We start from the raw sequence: 23592 nt of genomic DNA, 5'->3' as shown, positions 1-23592 counted from the left end.
TTAATACATACTTCATGTTGACATTAATTGATGACATCTTCAGAAGTGATCTCAGGAATTCAGAAGTCTGTTCAAATAACAGAAACTCTTACTTATATATAGACATTTGAATCTATTCAGTCTATAATATCTACATCATTACTGTTACTTCTCTTTAGTACAGATATATAAGTAACTAAAATATAATATCTTCTATCACTGTTCTGTATACTCTTGAGCTTGATAAAATAATTATTCAATGTTCAGAGCTATGTGTAGAAGTCTTTATAAGTCTAGTCTTTATCTACACTTATAAGAGTCTGTAAGAGTTTGAAAGTTAATATCTTCTTAAGCATGTTAATCTTTATTTAATTCTCTTAAGATTGATCACCTGCTTCTAAAATCTTAGTGTCAAAGTCAGAAATAAATGTTATAAGAGAAATGTTTCTCTGTTAAATACTCTATAACTAATCTAATATCTTCTATTATATAACAGTGTCTTGAAATAGAATATCAAGATATTTCATAATATTATCAGATGTTTATAACACTGATTTATATACTTTTATTCATAAATGAAACTTCTATTTCATATAATTCTTTAATTATTCATTAATATACTAACTTTAATTAATTAATAAACTGATAATATCTTTATCTACACTCAGTTTTATAAGCATTTTCATTCTTTATAATGAGTAGAGAGTGAGATCAGAAGTATTGAAATATATAAGAGTATTTAAGTATTCTTTCAGTACTTTTATATTCAATTCTGTAGATGTTGAAATTATATAAGTTAATTATTGAATCTTTTTATATTGAAGTTGTTAAGTTATATACATGTCTACTATCTATTACTATTATAATTTTAACATTACTTAAAGTCACTGTGATATTATTTTTATACTCACACTCAAGAGTTCTTCTATATTATTATTAAACATGATTATATTATTTTATCAGATATATAATATCTGAAGAAGTATAATTATATTCTTATATATCTGAGTGTCAGAACTCTCAGATCTTTCACTGATATTTTCTTATAAGATTTTATTATAAGATCAGAGTAACTGATAAGTAAGCTTCTATCTAAGAACTCAGTATTCACTTAACTATATTTCTCTTTCTTATATATGTTGTTATACATTCAGATATCTCTTAATAAATAATTATTTCTAATGAGAAGATAATATGTAAATAATTATTTCTAATAAGAAGATAATGAACATTTTTCTAGTATAAGAGATCTACACTAAATATATCAGTATTATATTAATAGATCTTATATAATAAAGAGAAAAATGTTAGAGAAGAAAAGAAAGAGAAAGTGTAAGAATCAGTAATTAAAGTGAATATTTATATATATATGTAATAATGTGTACGTGGTGAAGCTTCAGAGTGAAAGAATATACACGCATTTATAACAGCTGAGAATTAATAATTAGAACATACATATTCATAACAGCTGAGAATCAGTGATTGAGAATAAGACAGTAGAAATCTATAAAGTGTATAAAATAGTCTATATAATTGATTAAGTGTAGCTTATTATAAACATGTATAGATTCTTTTACTCTGAAGTCTCACTGTATACATTATCATATATATGTATAAATATTTACTCTGATTGTTAATTTTTATACTTTCTCTTTCTTTTCTTCTCTAATGTTTTTATCTTTATTATATAAGATCTATCAATATTATACTAATCTATTCAGTGTAGACTTCTTACAATAACTTAGAAAAAATAAGAAAGTAATTTTATTTAGTTTTATTTAATCTCATTCTTGATATAAAGTTACTATTTTTAGACACTTTAAGGTTTTTTTTAGACTATTTTTAATTTTTTAAAAAGCAACACTTTTTAATAATACTTAAATAAGATTTAAAGTTATTTAAAGCAATAAAAAGAATTTAAATTGAGAAGTGAAAATTATAATCTCATTTGAAAAATGTAATAAGAGTAGACAGTAAGTCTTACTAAGATAGTATAAAACTACTATCTAATCTTAAAATTATGTAATAATGTAAGAAATCCCGCTTCTCGCGGATTCTTTACCTCTATTTCTATCTCTTGTGTAATCAATAGAGCTAGCGGCTCTTGGCTACACACAACTATATAGACTGGAGTTCATGAATACTATTTACAACTCAGCTTGAATACTATTATACATTTGATCTCTACATTTTATCTTTCTATTACAAATACTTCTAGTAGTTAACAGTACATATCACATCAAGCTGTAAACACCTGAATAATTGCCTGTGAGCACATATTCTTACATTTCAAGCTCAGTCAGTCAGTAATTATCTGTTATAACTGAAAGAACTAGAAACTTACATACTTCAACCCCTGCAAACTCTACTGCAGACACTCAGAAGCAGTCATCTGAATCATGAATAATCTCTATAAAAGAAGTCTCAGAGAACTTATTAATTACTTACAGAATATCATTCTCTACATCTGTGACAGAGAAACTCTCAGAACTCATAAATAAATCAATCTCAGTGAAGAACATTCTTGAGCATCTTCTATGAGACTAAGCTATTTTTCTATAAAAAATGCTTACTGTCTGTAAACACTCTTAAACTGAGTTTCTAGACATGATCTTCAGAGACATCTGTGAACTGAAAAGAAACTTTCTTAAGCTGTGACTACTTAAGATCATCTATCAAACTACAATCTATAAAAGCTTTTATAAGTTTGTATTTGAAATTGACTCATAAGCCTGACTGTGTGATATGAAAGATGAAGAAGCTGTTATCTATGCAATGACAGATCTCTATTACACTGAAGTTAAGAACTGACTGAATTATCTAGAGAATGATTATAAGAGATTCTGATGATCTGTTCTCAAAATCTATTTAGAGAATAAGTTAAGAGACTCTGCAAGCTGAACAGAGAATATCTAAGCTGTGATTATTAATATTAGAAAAAGAGATGAGAAATCTGATGAAGACTACTCACAGCACTTCATGAAATTGTGATATGAATTAAGATCTATGAAAACAGAGCTCTGAAACAAGACCTGAATGATGATATTTATAAAAAGACTGAATAAAGACATGTAGAACAAGCTTATTAAGTAAGACTCTAAGCTCTTGACTCTGAAGAAACTGATGACTCTCATTCACTGCTTATAAATCACTGTAAGAGTCACAGATCTGCAGAGAGTGAATTATCAACTAGCTCTGTAAGAGTTAGAACAACAGAGAACAGATTTATCAGAAAAAGATAATAAGATACAGAGAGATTTATATCTGACTACTAAGTAGAAAGAGAGAGCTTTATAAGCTTCTGTGAATAGAGTGTATAATAGAGAGACTAAGAAAAAGAAACTCTGCTTCATCTATTCTAAATCAGAACATCTTTATACAAACTGTTCAGATAAACTAAAATAGAAATTTGAGAAGTCATGAACAGAGTTAGCAACAGCCTTCTTAAGAGCTCTGAAGCTGATACCTGAATCTGTTACTTCTTCAATGAAAATACTTGCTTACAGAGAGAGACTATGTCATGATACTGCTGCTCTGCAAGTATGAAAAGTATTGATAAACTCAGAATCTCAGGTCACTGTAATGTTTCTAAAGCTTATGAAGTAAATGAGCTGAAAGATGAAGACTGAGAACCTGCTCTTGTAACAAGCAGAGTGTGAGAACTCAGATCTGAGAGCTGAGAGACTTATAAGAGTTATCTTTGAATTACAAGATCTCTCTGAAATCTGAAGAAGATTTACAGAAACTGTGATTATCACAGATATCACAGATAATATATACTTAGAACTTGTATAACTTTAAAGACACAATCTGCATATAGCTGTTTACAAGTCAGATTTATACTTCTGATCAGTATTAATAGACTCACTTACAGAGATAGAAACAGTTAATACTGTAGAGTTAATTAGACAAGATAAGCTTATCTATGTAATAACTTTGTAAGTATCTGAGAATCTCACAGTCATGAAAACTGAGCTTCAGATATCAGAGAAATATCAAGACCTTGCAGAGATATTCAGCTCAGTAAAGGCAGCTGAGCTTTCTTCTCACTGTAAGAAGAATCTGATAATAGATTTGATAGAAGAGCAGAAACTCTTCTGAAGATCAATCTATAAGCTCTCTTATTATAAGACAGAGATCTTACAGATCTATATAAAGAAGAATCTGAAGAATGACTTTATCTGATCTTCACAGGTCTTTATAAGAGTCTCTGTGATATTTGTAAAGAAGAAGAATGAAGATCTCAGATTATATATAAACTATCATAATCTGAACTTTAAGATAATAAAGAGCTGCTACTCTCTGTCTCTGATTAAGAATGTGATCAACTGTCTCACAGAAGCTGTTATATTCACATAACTGAATGTGATTAATATATATACACAGCTGTAAATACAGTCTGAGAATGAATGAAAGACTGTCTTTAGAACTGCACTGAGATTGTTTAAATATCTAGTGATGTCTTTTAATCTAACTAATATTCTCACAGTATTTCAGTCTTTTATCAATAAAACACTTCATACATATCTGAATATCTTTATAATAATATATCTGAATAATGTGATGATGTACTCTATAAAGAAGAAAGAACACACTGAGTATATGCAAAGTATGTTGAAGGTCTTAGATGAGACAGAACTGTATATTAAGCTTATAAAGTGTAACTTCAGTACTTATCAGATTAATTTCCTAGAATATGTAATTACTGTGAATAATATTCAGATAAAATCTTCATAAATTGAGACTATTCTATCATAATCAGAGTTAACTAGTATTCACAAGATTCAGATCTTTCTGAGCTTTGTGAATTTCTATAGACAGTTTATCTTTGTATTTGTAAGAATCTTCTTAACTCTTACAGATATACTGAAGAGTGAAAATAAGAAGAAGTCATTCTATAAATAGAGAATGAAAAGATTATTGAGAAGAGAGAACTGTGAGAACTTTCTTATCTCAGAAGCTTATAAGATCTTTATAAGATTGAAATAGATATTCACAGATGCAGTAATACTGTTCCACTTTGATTTCTTACTCTTAATCAAATTAGAGATAGATGTCTTCTTCTTTATAATTTCAGAAATAGTCTTACAACTACAGTCAAATAAGAACTGAGTTTCAGTAATCTTTTTCTCATAGAAGATATAACCTGTGAAGATCAACTATAACATTTAAAATCAGAAGCTTCTTATAATAGTGAAATTCTTTCATCACTGATATCACTACTTCAAGAGTTTTATGATAGTGATTACTATTAGAACTAATCATGACAGCTTGCAACAGTTTACTTTAATCAAGAAACTCTCACAGTGATAGATTCACTGAGCTCAGAGACTGAGTGAGTTCTGATTTAAGATAGAATATATTAAGAGAACTAAGAACTTAGCAGATGAACTCTCTCACAGATCAGACTATATTAAGAAGATCAGAGTGACAGATACAGAGAGACTAGAGAAGACAGAAAAGCTTTACAGAATACTCAGACTGAGTGTTACAAAGAGATTGACTGAAGAGTCTCTTAATTCTCTATAAGAGAAGAGAAAAGAGAGAGAAAAGAAGCCTGTGCAACTACTCTCTACAATACTGAGAGTTAACACTCTGAAGATCTTTATGAGAATTCTTGAAGAGAGTATCTATAATCTGAAGAGTTTATAAGCTTTGAGAAGTACTGTAGAAGATCTGATATAAGAGAAAACAGAGTATAAGTTTTCACAAGATCTTCTATTCAGATTATCTGAACTGTAACTGAAGAATGAATATACTCAGCATATTCAGAAACTGCTCACAGCAGAAATCAACTCTGCAGAAATAAAGAATTGAAGAGACTTAAATAATCTCTTATAAAGAGAGAACTGAATTTATATATCTATGAATGAGTTTCTATATATAGAACTCATTAAAAGGTATTATAACTCTTCTCTAGCAGGTCATTTTACAGACACTAGAACTCATGAGTTGCTCATAAGAAAATACTTCTAGCTGAAGATGTGAGAACTTGTGAAGAAGATAGTGAATTCTTATATTATTTATCAGAATTCACAGATAGTGTGATTTGAACTATATAAAGAACTTACTCCTCTACTCATTCTGCAGAAACCTTGAAAATAGCTAGAAATGAATACTCTTATAAGCCTCTCTGAAAGTAAGAACATATATAATGCCTGCTTTGACAGTGTGCTGATGATAATGAATCACTTCATCAAGATAACACACTTTATACTCACTCATAAGAACTTGAAGTCAAAGAATTTAACTTATATCTTTATTCACAATGTAATCTGATTATATGAATTGTCTGTAAACATTATCTCAGACAGAGAATTAATCTTTATAGAAAAGTTCTGATCTGATCTGATAACTATATTAAAGATTTTATAAGATCTAAGCACAGCTTTTTATCAACAGATAGATGATCAGACAGAATGTCTGATAAGTATATTAAAACAGTATCTGCAGTGCTTTATTAATTATAATCAGAATGACTGAGTATATTGATTATTACTCACAGAGTTTATATACAATAACTTAAAGTATGTCAGCATAGATAAAACCCTCTTTAAGATACTCACTGAGACTCATTCATAGATGATCTTGATAGATCTACAAGAGTACACTATAGAGTATAGTAATGTCTGTGAATGAGCTGAGAGAATTCAGAAGATTCAGAAGAAAGTCTGTGAATTCTTGAGAAAGACTCAAGAGTATCAGAAGAGATACTATGACTTTAAGCATATTATAAAGAGTTTTAAGAAGATGATAGAGTCTGACTAAGTCTAGAAAACATTATTATATAGAGATCTAGTAAGAAGCTGAATCTCTTACAGACAGAGTCTTGTAAGATTATGAAGAAAATTAACTCATAGTTCTATAGATTGAAACTGTTATCTGAGTTACAGATATATAATATTTTTCATATCTCTTTACTCTGTAAATATAAGAAATTCTTAGAAGAGAACTCTGTGACTCATCACTCTGTCTGTGAAGCACTAGAGAGTGAAAGAGAATATCAGATCAAAGAAATTATTAACTCAGAGAAGTGAGATTATGAGCTCTGATTCAAGGTTCAGTGATAAGAATATTCTAACAAGATAAATAAGTTTACTTAAGAATTATTCAGATAGATAAGACATCTGTAGAAGCTGAGACATGACTTTTATATTATAAATTCTGATAAGTCAGAATAATGTAATCTTTACTAAGAATCTGATTGTGATAAAGATATTAACACTGTTATTTATAAACTCTAGTCTATAAGATAATGAGTTTCTACTGAGATGAACAGTCTGCAGTGTACATAAGAGAAGAAGAAATTATATTCTTATTAAAGTTAAAAAACAAGAAAATAAACAGAGCTGTGAATATAATTTAGAGATTAATAAAGAAAAAATAAAGAAAACTCACACTTATATTATTAATATCTGTAACACTCAATCTTCTCATAACTATTAATTTTCTTCTTTAAAGAAGCAGAGAGTATTATACTCATAGTACAGATAATTATTACATTTGATATAAAGACTGTCAGAAATGCATAAACTTCAGAGAAGTTAGATATCAGAGTACATGCAGTTGCAGCAGAGTCTTGAAGACTGATTATCTATATATGTGATCAGATACTTCTTACAAAGCTGTGTTCACTTTCTCAGTTGTACTGAAGTATTCAGCCTGGAAATAATTAAGATATAGAGAGAAGGCTCATCTGTTCAGATCAACTCTTATCATGAATTCATGACATTCACATTGTCTTAATTACCTGGATTTTGCAGGTACTCAGAGACTCATCTCTCATTGACAATGAAATTATAGAAATACATCACAGCATGAGAATCATTGATAGAAAACCTAGACATATTTGCATATATCTGATCAGAGATTGTGTAAGCAGAAGAAAGATGATTATAGATCTGCAGAGCTGCAGAAGACACTGATAACACAGAGAGCTTTATAAGAACTGTTAGCTAGAATCTATAAGAAATTACTTATAAGAAGACTTACAGTAAAGAAGAGAACTGCACTGCTTGAAGTCAGAAGCTGATCTGAGAGAGATAGAGAGTTAACTGCTGACCTGAAGATTGAGTGCAGTGATAAGACTGAGAGAAGTGAAGACACAGTTATGAACAGCAGTATTCCTACTTTATCAGTCAGTAAAAAGTAATCAGAGAAGTTATAGAAACACTCATAAGAAGCTTAATAACAGTCAGATATTATTATAAAGATATTGAAATTGAAAAATTTTTTATTCTTGAGAAGTTCTTGAATTAATATACAGACATTGTCAGAAACATTCTCTCTCTATTATCTAAGTGAAAACACTTCACAGATGAATGAGAATACTCATAGTTTATAAGAATAAGAGCTGTTACAGAAAAAGAGAAAAGAAGATGAGATTCTGTAAATAGATCTGAGATATTTATACTACTCTAGAGAGATTTGCTTACACTGTAAGTAATCTCATAGAACAGTCAGATCACTCTAGTAAATAAAAGTGATTGTGAATTGCAGATCTGAATCTTTCTATATAACTATAAAAAGTAATTGCAGACTGTAGATATCTTAATTCTACAATTCTACAGAGTTAATGAAAGAATGAAAAATTCCTCATAATTCTACAGTGTCAAAGAACAATGATTTATAAGAATAAGTGAAAGATTAACTTATAAATATTTCTCTTTAATAAAGATAATCTCACAGAAAGTGATTCATCTACAAGATGAATCTGTGTAATAATTATATAAGAATCTTATGAAAATAATTAAGAGTCAACTGAAACTCTTCTATATAAAAGATATAAGATAAATCTATATAATAGTCAGAGAAGAATCTATAGATTATAAAGAATCTCATGAAATAAGAAACTGAGTAACAGACTCTTTTCTCTTTATAGTGACAAGGAATTTTTCCTCACTGAGGTTTTTTTTATAGATATGAAGAATTTTTAATGAGTATCACTGCAGTGCTGAGCTAATTCTATAAAGTCACTCAGTGAAAGACTTCACAGATGAAGTCTTAGAGAGAGAGAAATATATAAGAAATTCTACTTCTTACAGATTCTTTACTTCTATTTCTATCTCTTATATAATTAATAGAGCTAGCAGCTCTTAACTACACACAACTATATAGACTGAAGTTTACAAATACTATTCATAACTCAGTTTGAATACTATTATACATTTAATCTCTATATTTTATCTTTCTATTATGAATACTTCTAGTAGTTAACAGTACATATCATGTCAAGCTGCAAACACCTGAATAATCACCTGCAAGCACATATTCTTACAAATAAGATTAATTAAATTGATAATAAGATCATTAAATATTCTAGTTCTGATTTCAGACACAGTTAGACTGATCATCAGAATTATGAATTTCATATTTGATTTCATTTAATCTAATCTCATACATTTCTTGATGTGAATTCTGCTGAGACTGACTATTAAAAAAACAGATAAAATGACTATATATCAGATCTTAAAATAAAACCATGACTTGAAAAAAATGAGAAAGTGATTTTATTTGATCTTATTTAGTCTCATTCTTGATATAAAGTTACTATTTTTAGACATTTTAAGGTTTTTTTAGACTATTTTTAATTTTTTAAAAAGTAACACTTTTTAGTAATACTCAAATGAGATTTAAAGTCATTTAAAGTAATAAAAATAATTTAAATTGAGAAGTAGAAATCATGATTTCATTTGAAAAATGTGATAAGAGTAGACAGTAAGTCTCACTGAGACAGTATAAAACTACTATCTAATGTTAAAACCATGTAATGAAATCAGTTGAATTGATAATGAAACTATCAAAAAATCTGATCCTAGTCTCAGACACAGTCACACGGTCAGTCTAGACACGGTCACACGGTTAGTCTAGTCCCGGCGGCTAGTCTAACTGGCACAGTACCTGCTCTTTCATTAATAGATAGTGTAGACTACTGAGGCAAAAGAGCTCAATCATCACCAGCGCACTGCTGATAGAAGAGCCGATCAACTGTGGAACTCTCAACACTCTCTCTCAGACCAGCTATCACAGAGTACAGTACTTTCTCTCAGTGACTCTCTTCAGTGATCTTCTCATAATGGCTTCTTTTTAATAATGAACTGAATCACTTAGTTCTAGAACTCACAGAACTTCTAGAGCACACTTCTAGAATATCTCTTGACACTGTTAAAATGTTCAGAGTATTTGTTAGGAATTTTTAAGTTCATTCTGAGATTGAACCCATGCATGTTGATCACAGCGAGGCTCATGCTTAACAGTCTCATAATCTGTAGACTACTGAGGCAAAAGAGCTCGATCACCACCAGCGCACTGCTGGTAGAAGAGCCGACCAACCGCGGGACCCTCAACAGATACAAACAAGTGAATCTCTGCAATCACTGACTATTTTCACTGCTCTTCAATCCGGTCTTGTCATTCCATTGTACCTGGGGCCTTGTCAAAATCCTTGAAAATCTCAGACAGATCAACTTCATCATCATTCAGTAGATCAGCATAGAATTCCCTCAAGTCACCAGAGAGACCCGGCTTCAAGACAGAGAAGTTCTCATGAGCTCAGGGAATCATCGAGCTCTGTCAGATCTTGGGCTGAGAGCACTTCATCGTTGGGATCGGGGGAAGGCAAGGAATGTGTAGGAACCGGGGGGGGGGCCACAAAACCACAACATGGCCAAGCGGCTGGCAGCGCACTAATAGATGGATGAGCAACTGGTTTGTGAGGAGATACACCCAGGGTTGAGGGAGCAGGAAAGACGGGAGGTGGGAGAAAGAGGAAGAGAGAAAGGGCACCTGGTAAACGACCGGAGAACAAAGAATCTCAAGGAAAGGTGGTCATTGGTACGTACCTAGGCAGGTTGGTGCCATCGTGACTCGGCCTGTGGTTAGGCCCATTGAATGGGATGCAGTGAGGTGAGGCCATTTTTGGTGCCCCTCGCAAGGCGTCAAGACGACGGACGCCTCGACGGGGTGAACTGAATTGCTGTAGCCGGACGGGACGTTGTTGGAAGATCGAGGTCACGTGTTCTCAGTAGCAAAAAAGTAGCAAAAAAAAGCAAAAAAGCGCTGCCCCTGACCCAACTTTTAATCCAGATTAAAATTTGGTTGTACCGCCAGCCCCACGGCGGTACCTGGCGCCATTCCCGAAACAGCCTAGGGGCGGGGCCGCGGGGGATTGGCTGACAGGACTGTTTGAGCTGTTTGAGATGTTTGAGGACGGTGACTGGCTGCGTGTTTGGGCGGTTTCGTTTCGGTTTTGTACGGTGTTTTCTTTCGTTTTGCTGCGGGGAGGATGGGATGGAGAGGGAGGGAGCCGTGATTGGCCGATGGGCGTGTTTATGTTCTCTTTGTTTTTGTGGGATGACATACAATGTATTGTTAAATAATTAAATAATAATAATAATACAAACCAACAATCTGAAGCCGTTTTCCCCTTCGCTTGGGGAGGGAGAGAGAGAAGGATTGGATGCTTAAAGTTAGCGGCGTACTACGCAGTACGGAGTATGTATGCCTATTATTATTGCTAGTCCCTCCCCAGGTTAGCCGGCGTTGGATTGGCCTGCTCACAGTGGCTCAGTTCTCACTATTCGCTGCGTAGGAAGAGTTGTGGCTGCACTTGCCATGTTCGCTGCTCAGCCCGCCCGCTCGCCCGCTACTCGCTCCCCCCCTTTGCCTTTGTCCGTCTTTTCTCCTTCTTCTTCTCCGTCGTCGTCCCCTTCTCCTCTTCTTCTTCTCTCAACCTCCAGTCCAGTCCGTCCTCCTCAATCCTCGCCCGCTGCTCTCCGTTTATCTTTCTCTCCCCACGTTCATTTCTACTTGTCATTCATTCATTCTTGCTTGCCTGGTTGCTCGTTGTCTTTCCTTCTTTCTTCTATCCCCCCCCCCCTCCTCCCCCTCTCTTCTTCTCTTCTTCTGTTATTATTCGCGAGCCATACCAGCCAAGATACACAGTCCTTTTACAGAGCCCCCAAGCAAGGTGCTCTTCACGAGAGAAATTTGACTGTACCTGGGCTATCATCGCGCAGTCGGGCCCTTGATTCTTTTGTTTTTCTTTTTTTTTTTTTTTTTTTTTTCCTATTTTACGATTTTTAGACATGCGATCCATTTGTTTCATGTATCTCACTTACCATCACGTCCGCGACTGATTTTCATCCCTACGCCGATAATCCGAGAGAGATAGTATAGTTTGTTAATGTAGATCGCCTCCAAATACTAATCGCAGTATTATCATCGATCGCACCTCCGCAAACATCAATCAACAAGAACAAATTCCTCTTCGAGCCTCGAGCGCACTGGTTGCTGCAACTAACATCCGTTTCATTCCTTCCCTTCTTCGTTGTGGGCCTGCTCTTCATCCGTCTGTCTTAAGGTAGTCAGTCAACTCTGCATTGCAGCCTCACGATCATCACGATGGCACATCAACATGACCACCACTGGGCCGCCCACAAAAGGGAATTGGGCAAGAGACAGAGACGTCCGGAAATCGTGTTTGTGACACTCCCTCCAGACTTTGAAGGTCCTATCGGGGGGTTTTTTACAGAGCATGCACCGGGCGTGGGACCCCCTGTCCGACCAACGAGGACACCAGAGCCTCGTCCCTCCAGGCGTCCCGCAAGCACCTCTGCCAGGCCTACGCCGAAAAGAACATCAACAACACCTGAGCGGCCCAAGTCTACCAAGGAGACTACGGCATCAAACAGGCCATCCAGAACTACAATGGCTACATCGACTTCAGACATCTCGTCGGATACCGTCAATACGCCCACTGGGTTTAATGAGTTTCGCCAAACCGGCACGGGTACCGGCTCACCAACAGCGATCACCTCATCTGATGTCTCCAGTGGCATGTCTGGCGGTGCAAAGGCAGGATTGGCAATAGGAATTATCCTGCTAATTGGCTTGATTGCGGGTGCTGCGTTGTTTTTCATCCGGAAGAAGAAACGGGATAAGTCGGAATTGACCGGTTTCGATACTGAAAAGCCGTTCGGCGCAGCAGCGCGTTCAGATTCTGGTCCTGGCCCTACTGTTGGCGGCAGTGACCCTCCCCCCATGACGCGAACGATGACCTCTCCAACTGCTCCCCAGCTGAATATTCGACCTATTACACAGTTTTCGCCCGACCTTGGTGGCCACACCACTCCAGGAAATGCGTTTAGCAGTGGCAATCTTGCTCCTGGTGTCGCCGCTGTTGGTGTTGCACGCAGTCTTACTGGGGAGAAGCCAGCGCCGCCGCCCAAAACATTCAACAATGATCCCAATCCCTTCAATGACCCGGTCAATCCCTTCGACAGCCCCGCGATCTCATCCGCGCCTGCAACGCCTGCGACACCTGCAACCCCTGCAACACCTGGAACTCCCAGAGTGCCTGCAGCATTTGCTTCAGGTGCACCACCTAGCCACATCCCATCCCCTGCCATTTCTGATGTCCGCACGCCCTCACCTGAAACCCTAGTTACCGGTGTTGCTGCAGTGGGCACTGCTGTTACTGCTGGAGCTGTTGGCGCCGTTGCAGTTCGCCGAAGCTTGAACGACGGAAAGCTCCAGGAACAGCCACGCGACGGCCCTGCTCCCGCAAGAGATTCTCCTCCTCCAGCTAGTCCCGCCATGAGCGTGGACTCTACCACAGCGTCTGCAGTTGCCGGCGCTGGCGCTGGTCCTGGTGCCGGTCCCGCTGGGCCTCCGAACGTTCATCGCGTCCAGCTTGACTTCTCCCCTTCGATGGAGGATGAACTTGAACTTCGAGCTGGACAACTTGTCCGCCTCATGCATGAATATGACGATGGCTGGGTAGGTTTCATTTTTTTTCCTTTCCCTTCACGGATCCCATAAATTTAATTGACAAAACTCTTACAAATAACAGGCCCTCTGCGTCCGTCTCGACCGTTCTGCGCAAGGCGTCGTTCCACGAACCTGCCTATCCTCCCGCCCCGTCCGACCCCGTCCCCGCAACCAATCCAATGCCGGTCCCCGTGGCCCACCACCAATGGGATACCCTCCTGGCGGTCCCCCTTCTGACAGCGGCCGTTCCATGTCCATGAGCAGCCAAATGTCTCATCACAGCCCCAACCCCAACGGCCCCTTAACTCCGCGCTTCCAGCCGCCTGCAAACGGCCGCCCGGCATCCCCAGCATCCCCCGCGCCATCTAGCTACCGCACATTCCCACCCCAACAACACCCACATCCCCATCAGCAACACCAAAATGGGCGCCCAATGTCACCCGCCCGGTTCCCGCATGTGCCACGCTCCCTCTCACCAGGTCCCGGACGCATCCCGCAGCCACGCTCCATGAGCCCCGGTCCCTACGGTCCCGGCGGCATGAATAAGCCAGCCATGTCTGCAACCGCCAACAGGAGACGAAGCCACAGTACCAGCGCAGCTATGGGGCCTGGTGGCAATCCCGCAGGACCAGCACCAGTGCCAATGCCAGCGCCACAAGGACAGGACCGACAACAGCAATTTGCCCTGCCATCTGCCACAGCTGGCTTTGGGGGGTATCCGGAACAGGTGATGCCGCCGCAACCACCGCAGGTGCAAGCGCAGCAGGCCCCAATGCCAGCACCGGCACCAGCGCCCATGCAGGCACAGGTAACTCCGGAACCATCGCGAAGCCCACCGATGTCGACGGAGCCTATTGAACGGAAACCGCTCCCCAGTCCAGCGCAGCAGTAAATTGAAATAGAATGAACATGAATAGGGCCACGAGTGAGAGATGAAATGTGGAGTACTTTTTCTTTTGGGTCCATGCTCCTGTTGTGAATGGATGGGGTGTATTATCTGACAGGAGAGACGAAAGATATATCCAGAAAACCAGCTCGAAAAAAAACCGAAAGAAATCGAAATCAACTAAAAAACATCCCCAACCTGAGAAGCTAATTTGGCAAAATTTCTATTTTTCTATTTCTCTATTTTTTCTATTTTCGATGGTGGAAGTGAATTTGATACCAGTTTACGGTTTACAGATTTTTCTTATTTTTTTCTGTATTTTTTTCTGTTTTTTACAACACTCTATTCCCCCCGTCCCCCTTCACCACACTGAGCTTATCCCCCTTTAGTTTCTTTCTTTCCCCGTGTATAAACCCAACCCCCCCTGTCTTTTTACCACTGTATTTTGTTGCTAGTTTTGCTTGCTAGATTTGCCTGATATTCCCGCCCCCTTCCTGGTGAATTTTCCCATCCTCTCTCCCCTTCTTAACTTTCCTTCACGCATATTTTTTTCTTGTGTCATACCATATGTATGTATGTATGGCACCTTAGCACTGTTCACCTTCACCTTTTATGTGGCAGGAGGGGTTTAGGTAAATTAAATAAATAAATAAATAAGTAAATAAATAAGTAAATGTGTAGTTATGAGAAGGTTGATTGATGATTGATTGATCTTGATGAGAGAGTGAGGGGTGAGAGAAGAAAGAGAGAAGATATCAGTAGCTGAGTGATTTGAAATGTGATTTAGATAGATTGTCTTGATTAGTTTTTCTCAGGTATGAATATAACTATTTTTTCTCTACATTTATCTTTACCTATTCCCAATTAATGCTAAGAATTTGGCATCTGAGATGTTCTTTTCGTCTAGCTAGTTATCTATCTATTACTGAGACTGATGGGTATGGTCATAGAAGAGAAAAAAAAAAAAAAAAGGAACGCTCACGAGCGAGGGAAGAACATCAGAAATAATAAACAACACAAAAGGGAGTATCTCTTTAACCTCTACTCTAATGAAAAACTAAACAAATATATAGAAGAAGTCTATATGTGGGAGTATGTATGTAAATCTTTGACATATGCAATAGGAAAAGTTCAGCAAAAAATGGCAAAAAACAACTCATGGTATCGTCACAGATGCGGAACCCCGGCACTGGCCAACGCTAGATTGATAATACTCACGACCCCCTCGCCCAATATGAGCCCAGACGCGAGAATCACCACCGTCGACCCAGCGTCGGAATCATCCTCCCCACCACCCGTCCTAGAGCCAGCAACATGTTCATCATCGTCTTTAACGGCAGACAGTACCCCCGCCGTGTCATCATCGCCCTCGTCAAACGGCCCCGTGAACAAACGCGCACGACTATCACCAACAACCCCGCTCCTCAACGGCGACAAGGGCCACCACCACCGCCGCTGGCGCCGTTGCTGCTGCCGCTTCCTCCACCTCCACCACCATGCAATAACGCCACCAATAGCCCTGGCCAGCGTGAACGACGGCACATTATACATACCCACGGCAACGGCAATGCCGCCTGGTATCCACGCGCGCCACGGCGGGCTTCTTCCCCTTCCTTCCCCGGCTTTCCCCGGTGAAAACGCAGGCGAAGCACTCATAATCCTCAAAACCGTAATGACCGAAAACACCACGCCTGCAATCGTGGCGGTCTGCCACGCCATCTCCGGCAGGCCCTGGCCCGTCACGAGCCGCGCGGTGAATATCCACACGTAGGCCGTGGGCACCTGGAACATGGGGCTGGGCACGTCGTAGACGGCGACGTATAATTTATAGACAGCGGCGGAGATCACGGCGCCGAAGAGGCTGCCGATTACTTGTCCGTAGAACTGCGCTTTGGGGCTGGCGCCGAGCAGGTGGCCTGTTTTCAGATCTTGCATCATGTCGCCGGCTTGCAGGGCGCCGGCTTCGGATACGGCGCCTGCGAGGAGGTTCGTAACGACTGCGGTGCGGCGCGTGTGGCTTGAGGCTGGCGTGGCGAAGGCGAAGATCAATTGGGTGAGTTTGCTGATGCCTGAAACGGGGTTCAGGTCCGTTTCGCCTAGGGCGCGCACGCCCATGACGGAGAGGAAGAGAGCGAGGAGGGTAGCAAGAGCTGAGAGGGCTGGAGTGATGAGGTTGCCGAAGCTGAGGTGCATGCATATGACATTGAGGACTAGGGTGAGAGGGAGGAGGATGAGGACTGTACGGGTGGAGATGAGCTCGGATGGAGGGGCGTCACTGTCGACGCTGTCCATTGCGTGCGGCGGGTGAATGGCGGTGTAACCTGTTCTACGAGAAGCGGGTTTGATAACATTGGCCCAGAAATCATTTCGGGTCATGTTATGTAGAAGAATTGGCCCGTGGGTGATCAACGGTCGGAGCACTAACCAGCCAAGGTTGATGATCGAGTCTGCGAGCATTATAGCAAGCGAAACCCATACAATCCAAGCTTTGCTGCCGTCTTCCCAGCTATCGACGGGTCCAGGAGCCCAGCCCCGATGTTTGGCAAGAGGGGATAGTATCCCCCATCCTAGAATCGCACCGACCAGCACATGTAGTGATGTGGAAGGGCCCATTATTATGCCTTGGCCGATGTATGCTGGAGAAGGATTAAGTGTCCACAGCCATTGAGTCGCAATCGGAAGACCAAAAATAGGGAGATCACGAAGCCGCGGGATAAAATATGAGACGAGGGTCTAGAAAAGTAAATCAGTAAACGTATTGAGGATTAAAAAATCGAATTGGAAGCCCTTTTACATATGTCGCAGAAACTCCAAACGCGTAGATTAACAATTTAATCTTCGCCTGCCAGTCTTTCCTGCTATCCCGCTCAGCAAGTTCTAGTCTTGAGATTGAATGCGAAGTGTCCTCCCGCTCATCGGGAGCTAGCAACGTCACGCGCTCTCGCTCATGCGCTGAGTTTGACCTTGACCTTCTCCTCCTCCTCCTCTGCTCACTAGCAATGCCCACAGCCTTCCCCTTCTCCTCTGTCTGTCCACCGCCATGTAGCACTCTAATCATCAATGCTGTCGCCGTCCCACTCGGAAACTTCAGCTTCTCCCTCACAATAACCTCCTTCCGTAACGGCACCGCAAAAACAACCCCGAATAAACACACACCCAAACTCCAAACAACTAATTTCCCAAACGAAAGCTTCAATGGGCCCCCTTCACCCTGTCCATCATCGGCCCCTCGGTCTCCATCAGGCCCATCTCGCAGCAAGAACTCCATAGACGGTATGACGCCCACAAATCCACAACCCAGTGGCATTGATCCGACGGCGCCCGCAACAGTTTGGATCAGAACGTTTTCTACTGGCGTAAATGGGAATGAAAGATGGCGAGAAAGGGCCTTGAAGGCCGCAAACCCTATTAGTGACGAGGGCATGGCCATGGTGCTGATCCAACCAGTCTGAAGGCCGAAGTACGTGTTGGAGAAAGTGATGAGAGTGCCAATTACGAGGCCCATGAGGAGGGATCGGGTGGTAAAGCTCTGCGCGGAGGTTCTCGAAGCTCGCAATCTGTCCGCGCTGGAGTCACCGGGAAACCGGCTATCATGTTGGATGTCGCCGTGATGGTCACCATCTTCATGGTTGCTGTCTTGATCTGAATGCGTTTCCTCATTGTGGCTTGAAGACATTAACCCTGGGGATTGGAACTGTCTCACAGGATAACTATGGCTTTCCAGGCCCTCGCGGTTGGATAATGAGGGACCTGTCCCACCCATTTTCTAGTAGTTTCAAAAAATGATAACCTGCGAGACCTTGGGCAATCAATCCCGGTGAGCAACACGGGGTAACCGGCAACCACAGCCTCAGGCTCGTGGAAGATATATATTATAAAATTCCAACAGATCGCCTAACCCCCATGATTAGAGAGCGGGGAGTTCTGATATACGAGGTTGCGATGACGAGCTTGCAGACCCGAGCCAGCAGATTACTAATGAGCTCCAGATGACTAATAACGCAATTAATGCTCCGGATGCAATACAGAGGGAATTAAAGATAGAAATAGATTATTTCCTTAGATAAAGTAATGAAGGCAGCTTTATTAATACACACAAGCCTTGAACAGCTGACCAGCATGCAGAAACAAGGAGTAGTTGTAAATCGGAAGGGATACAAACGCCTAGATGATAAAAGCCAAGCAAGCCCCTTGCGAATGCACCAATGAGCCGAAAAACCCGCAGCTAATCCCTGAAATGAATATCTCTAAATGATATAATTTAATCAATTAAAATCCAAAGCTATCCAACAACGCATTTGAATCCGGTTCCTCAAAGGTCGTCCCCGCCTCATACCTTCCACCCTGAGCAGATAGGGAACCTTTCAACTCTTCCTGAAGCGTAGGCATATCAGCCACAACCAGACTGCTCCTTCTCCTCAGCAGCTTCCTTAGATCCGGCGCTTTAAATGATAGACGCGAAGATTGAGTCTTGCTAAGGGGCGCGGAAGGTTTAAGGAACTCCCATTCGCGCACAAGATTGAGACCTAGCAGGTCGCAGCCCATTCGGTCATACAACCGCGCGTTGCGCAGGACGAATTCCCATTCGTCCCTTGCAGGGACTTTAGCGGCACCTTTCAGCGTCTGCGTAGTCTTATCGCGGAGTTGTTTGTAAAGGATGACCAGAGCTGGGTCGTGGGCCAGGTATGATTTTGCCTGGAGAGTGATTGCGCCTGGGCTAGTGGGAGACGATGGAGTGGATAGGATGAGGTTTCCGATTGGCGACTGTGCGATCAAGGTAGTTAGTTAACGGGTTTCCCCATGGCTCATGTTTGCTTTTTTCTTTGTGGAAACAATTGTCGAACTTACAATCAATGTCCGTACAGCCAAGTCTCGTCGATTGAGCAGCCAAAATGCCCATGTAGCCATCCATCGGTTGCCTTCGGAAGCAGCATCGACAAGAACCCTTTCCTCTAGAATCTCCTTAAGTACAGGTCCATCGTCCCCCTCGTAGGCGCGTGTAATCGCAACAGCCAACTGCACATCCTGGAGTTGGTTCATGCACACATAAACGGCATCGCGCAAGTGGTCGGCTAGGAGAAAGAAGGCAGCAGCGTACTCTATCATTGCGTTTATCTAGCTGTTAGTAAACTACTTCCTGACATGTTCCTCGAAGATATGAAGTAGGGCTCGTACCAAATCTTCGTTTTCCGAGCAATGCGTAGGCATTTTTGAGTGCCGCCGTTCGCCACCTCGGTTCGCTAAAGTTATTGCTCAATAGTCGTTGGGTGGCAGACTGTTCACGATTCCAGCTTGCCATTCGCCAAAGCCCCTGTAGAACGCTCTTCTTCCTGAGTGCAAGATAATAAAGACTACAGTCGATGGGATTCTTTTCCTGGCTTTTGGTATATTCATTGCGGGCGATGACCTCGAGTTGAGCTCGCTAGAAGGGACAACAAAAGTTAGACTAAAGATGTCCCGTTATAAATAAAGTGAAGCTGAACGATTGATTACTCACTAGAGAATTTAAATCCGTAATCCACATGAAAATCCCACTCTCTTTCGCGTGTTCCCAAAGCATTTTCCCCTGATATTGCCTAGAGACGAGATCTACGAGGATTTCATGGCTATCGCTGTGTAACGCCCATACAATCTCCCTCCAGGAAACAGTGGGTTGTTCAGGAAGCCCCTGGCTTCTCCGTAGCATGTGTTGACGGAAGAAAAGTAGGTACCGCGCAGCATTGTCGTCCATCGAGCGTCGATGCTTATCGACGGTTGCTACACACTCAATAATGTTCACGAGGCGGAATTGTTCGGTGCTTGTTAGTTGAGGCAGTGCGACTCGCATTAGATTTTCATTTAGTGCGGTTCCCAGCGTCTCGTCCACAACAGAAGATTCACCACCAGTGGCGAAATCGGCATAAGGTGAGTGCATTTCTTTCCAGTGGACCTTTTTCAACGTCTATGTTGCCAACCGTTAGTTTATTCGTCCGCACATATACACAACTAGAAAGCCTGAGAAACTTACATCTGCATTTTGATATATATCTTCAAGCGGAATATCCAAGAACCCATCAATCTCATCACCTTCGGTATAAAACTTAAGCTTTTGATAGAGGCTTGTGAGAATTAAATGCACGAGATTTGATTTTCCGGAAAGTATGCACTGCGACAAGAATTGCGGATGAAATACTGGTAATGTGCCATTCAACCGACTGACAACGTCAAAGAGATCCACATATATCTGTCGCGCTGGAAGGCGAACATTGGTGATCAATTGGTTACTAAGTTCAATATGCTTGTCGTAGACGAACAGTTGATTGCCAGAGCCAACAACAAGATTGCCGTTGCCGAGCCAGCAAGAGTCACCAACCGGATGGGGTGTTAGATCCTGGATCCGAATTTCCCGAATCTGCGTCCAGGATGGTCCAGCATCAAGGTAGTCATATCGCAGCTGGGACATGAGAATGACTTTGTGGGGAAATCCAACAGACAGTATAGATTGAATATGCGGTGTTGACGTCCAGTCCAAGTCCTTGATAATATCCTGTTGTGAAAAGTTCTCTTCGAACTCCAGCTGAGCTCCGTAGGTATCCCATATTGTGAGACGTGTCCGATCTTGGTCAACGATAGCCGCCTTGCGCATTGAGGCACCGCTGGCGAGCGATGGATTGCATATCCCTGTTTCAACCGTAGAAGTTAACAGCCAGTCAATTTTCTCATTCTGTTTATCGACCTTGGCTGTCCACGTCCTAACTCTCCCGCTATATGTGTAAGACAGAGCTATGTCGGTTGCGAACAGATCAAGGAAACCGGAAATCATCATCGAAGAACCGGCCGGATCAATGGGTAAAATATATGCGATATCTTCATCCACGCCTAGGTTAAATGTACAAAATTGGCGCATTTTAGGATGATAGAATCCATTCGCCCCATTCGCAACGACATGCTCCTCGGGAAGGTCAATTTCCCAGGCGACTCCAGTCATATCGGCAGCAATAGCTGCCACGTATACAGTTGAAGAATTCGCCTCAGAAGTCGGTAGGAGCAAAACACAAAGGGGTTTTGACGATAACCCGAAATCACATGTTGCTAGCCTTTCCGCGTAGAATGAGCGAGTATCCCAAAGAGAAATACTATCATGATGTAGATTAACCAGGAATTTCCCCTCTCCAATCAGACAGGTACGATGAATATGGAGATCGGAATAGAGAGAGCTCTGCCGAACAAGAACAGGGCCAGAACTACTAGCTCTCTGTCGCCATATCATAGCCTTGTTGTCGTCGGTACGCGAAACTAGAATTTTCCCGCTCGCATTACGTACGATCTTCTTGATGGATCCCGTATGTCCAGACCAGACAGCTCTTGAAGTCAACCGCTTCTTTCGCGGAGATGGGTCAAATAAAGCTTCCACTTTGGAGTCCAACCACTCGATTCGCCCGTCAAAGTAATGGACTAAAATCGTAAACGAGTCTTCCGATAATCCACCAGCAAAACCGTAAAATTGAGCATAGTCGTCGCCCGGTTTAATACCGGAAGCAAATGAAAGATGCAGCCCTTCAACATGCGTTATATTGAACACACTTGTCGGTGACCGGACTTTGCATCCGACATTCTCAAGACCCCAAGCAGACATGTGTCCCCTGCCATCCATGACAATAGACACTTCCGGACTCTTAGTTGCCACTTCCACAAGATGTTCGAGAGCTCGATTATCCCGCTCCTGTGCAGCCCCTAACTGTACGGCATGTTCTGTAGCGACGGAAAAATCCCGCCCGTCAATTATGAACCCATACCTTCTTTTCGCAAACTCACTATTATTAGGTTGCCTCGGCTGAATTGCAGTGTCCATATCGATCTCCGCCCAAAGCTGAAGTGCTGACTTGGAGCCCGTCCGATCCATGCCCGCCCAAACCCGTATCTTATTATCGGCGCATATCGTATAAAGAATATTGTCCATCGTCTGTTCCGGATGGTATGGCCGCCGCCAATGCATGCTTGTCACAGTGTCCGGGTGAGGAAGGTAAGAAACCTCGAACCGAACCTCGTCCGTGCTGAAGGTGAGCCGCTTCCATACCTTTACCAGACGATCGTATTGGCCAGTCGAGGCAATCAAGCTAGCGTCGTGGGAAAATTGCGCAAACTTCACTGGGTTGGCGACGCTTTTCATCCAAATGATTTGCGGTTTATCTGTGAGTAGCCATAGAGCTAGGCGCGAGTTACCGGCTAGGAGCTCGCCCGCAGCGCCCCATGACAGCACATTTATCCGCTCATCGTCGTCCGGGGCGCGAAGCTTGTGACATAGACTCCACTAGCAATAGCACGTCAGTTAGCAATTGCCCGACCATTGTAAACCACAGCTCCTTCATATACCATTATCCAAAGTCCAAAACGAAATGGGAATATCGAGAGTATCTGCTAACCTTCCAAATATTATCGCCAACACAGCAGGGGTTAAAGACAGAAATATCTGAGCCCCCAGCAACGGCGATTCTCCCCGAAGCTTCATCAATCAAGACAGCTTCGAGAGGTCCCGTGTCATCGAGATAAATGGTTTGTAAAAGTTTGTGCGCTCCGCTGAGGATAACCAGCGCTTGGCCGGAGATGTAGCACTAGACAACGCGGGCGCAAACAAAAACGATGTCAGCGAATTCTGTGCCGCGTTGATATACTCTTCACGAGTGAATTCCAGTTACTCAAAAAGTGTTATACTTACAACAATCCGGATATTTTTCCACAGCGCGGTGCTCAGAGCCTGTAGTTTCGCCGGGGGTCGCCCGGGTAGTAGAGCTCGCATCGGAACGCTCGAAGACGCCAGTGTGACTGTCGCGGTCCGTTATACCATCCTCGACGAAAGTGGGTTTATCCAGAGACCGCATATACCTCGAAGATACGTTATAAATTGTCGGTAGCTTGTGTTAAAGGTAGCTGCTAGCTGTGAGATGCAATGATGCGAATGTCTTGAGGTCAGTTGATGC

General features: G+C 41.2%; 3 protein-coding genes across 3 annotated transcripts; 1 reads left to right on the top strand and 2 right to left on the bottom strand.

Annotated features, from left to right (window-relative positions):
* Positions 1–9824: 9824 nt before the first annotated feature.
* Positions 9825–11000, bottom strand: BDCG_16253 (uncharacterized protein). The gene is made up of 2 exons (XM_045425506.1): positions 10821–11000; positions 9825–10664 (listed from the first exon to the last, which is right to left on the bottom strand). The coding sequence occupies exons 1-2, from the start codon at positions 10892–10894 to the stop codon at positions 10523–10525; spliced, it is 216 nt and encodes a 71-aa protein (XP_045279403.1). The 5' UTR covers positions 10895–11000; the 3' UTR covers positions 9825–10522.
* Positions 11001–11365: 365 nt separating this feature from the next.
* Positions 11366–15519, top strand: BDCG_01036 (uncharacterized protein). The gene is made up of 2 exons (XM_045416545.1): positions 11366–13758; positions 13832–15519. Exons 1-2 carry the CDS (start codon positions 12382–12384, stop codon positions 14639–14641), a joined length of 2187 nt encoding a protein of 728 aa, XP_045272249.1. The 5' UTR covers positions 11366–12381; the 3' UTR covers positions 14642–15519.
* Positions 15520–15802: 283 nt separating this feature from the next.
* Positions 15803–23411, bottom strand: BDCG_16252 (uncharacterized protein; the record flags this gene model as incomplete). The annotated part of the gene is made up of 10 exons (XM_045425505.1): positions 15803–17368; positions 17430–18401; positions 18535–18628; positions 18972–19399; positions 19484–19734; positions 19811–20057; positions 20133–20576; positions 20643–22925; positions 23038–23226; positions 23331–23411. The coding sequence occupies 10 exons, from the start codon at positions 23409–23411 to the stop codon at positions 15803–15805; spliced, it is 6555 nt and encodes a 2184-aa protein (XP_045279402.1).
* Positions 23412–23592: the final 181 nt, after the last annotated feature.

Source organism: Blastomyces dermatitidis (assembly GCF_000003525.1).
Source record: "Blastomyces dermatitidis ER-3 genomic scaffold supercont1.1, whole genome shotgun sequence".
Taxonomy (NCBI): domain Eukaryota; kingdom Fungi; phylum Ascomycota; class Eurotiomycetes; order Onygenales; family Ajellomycetaceae; genus Blastomyces; species Blastomyces dermatitidis.
The sequence above is the reverse complement of the archived record's forward strand: the minus strand, read 5'-3'. Positions and strand labels throughout refer to the sequence as shown.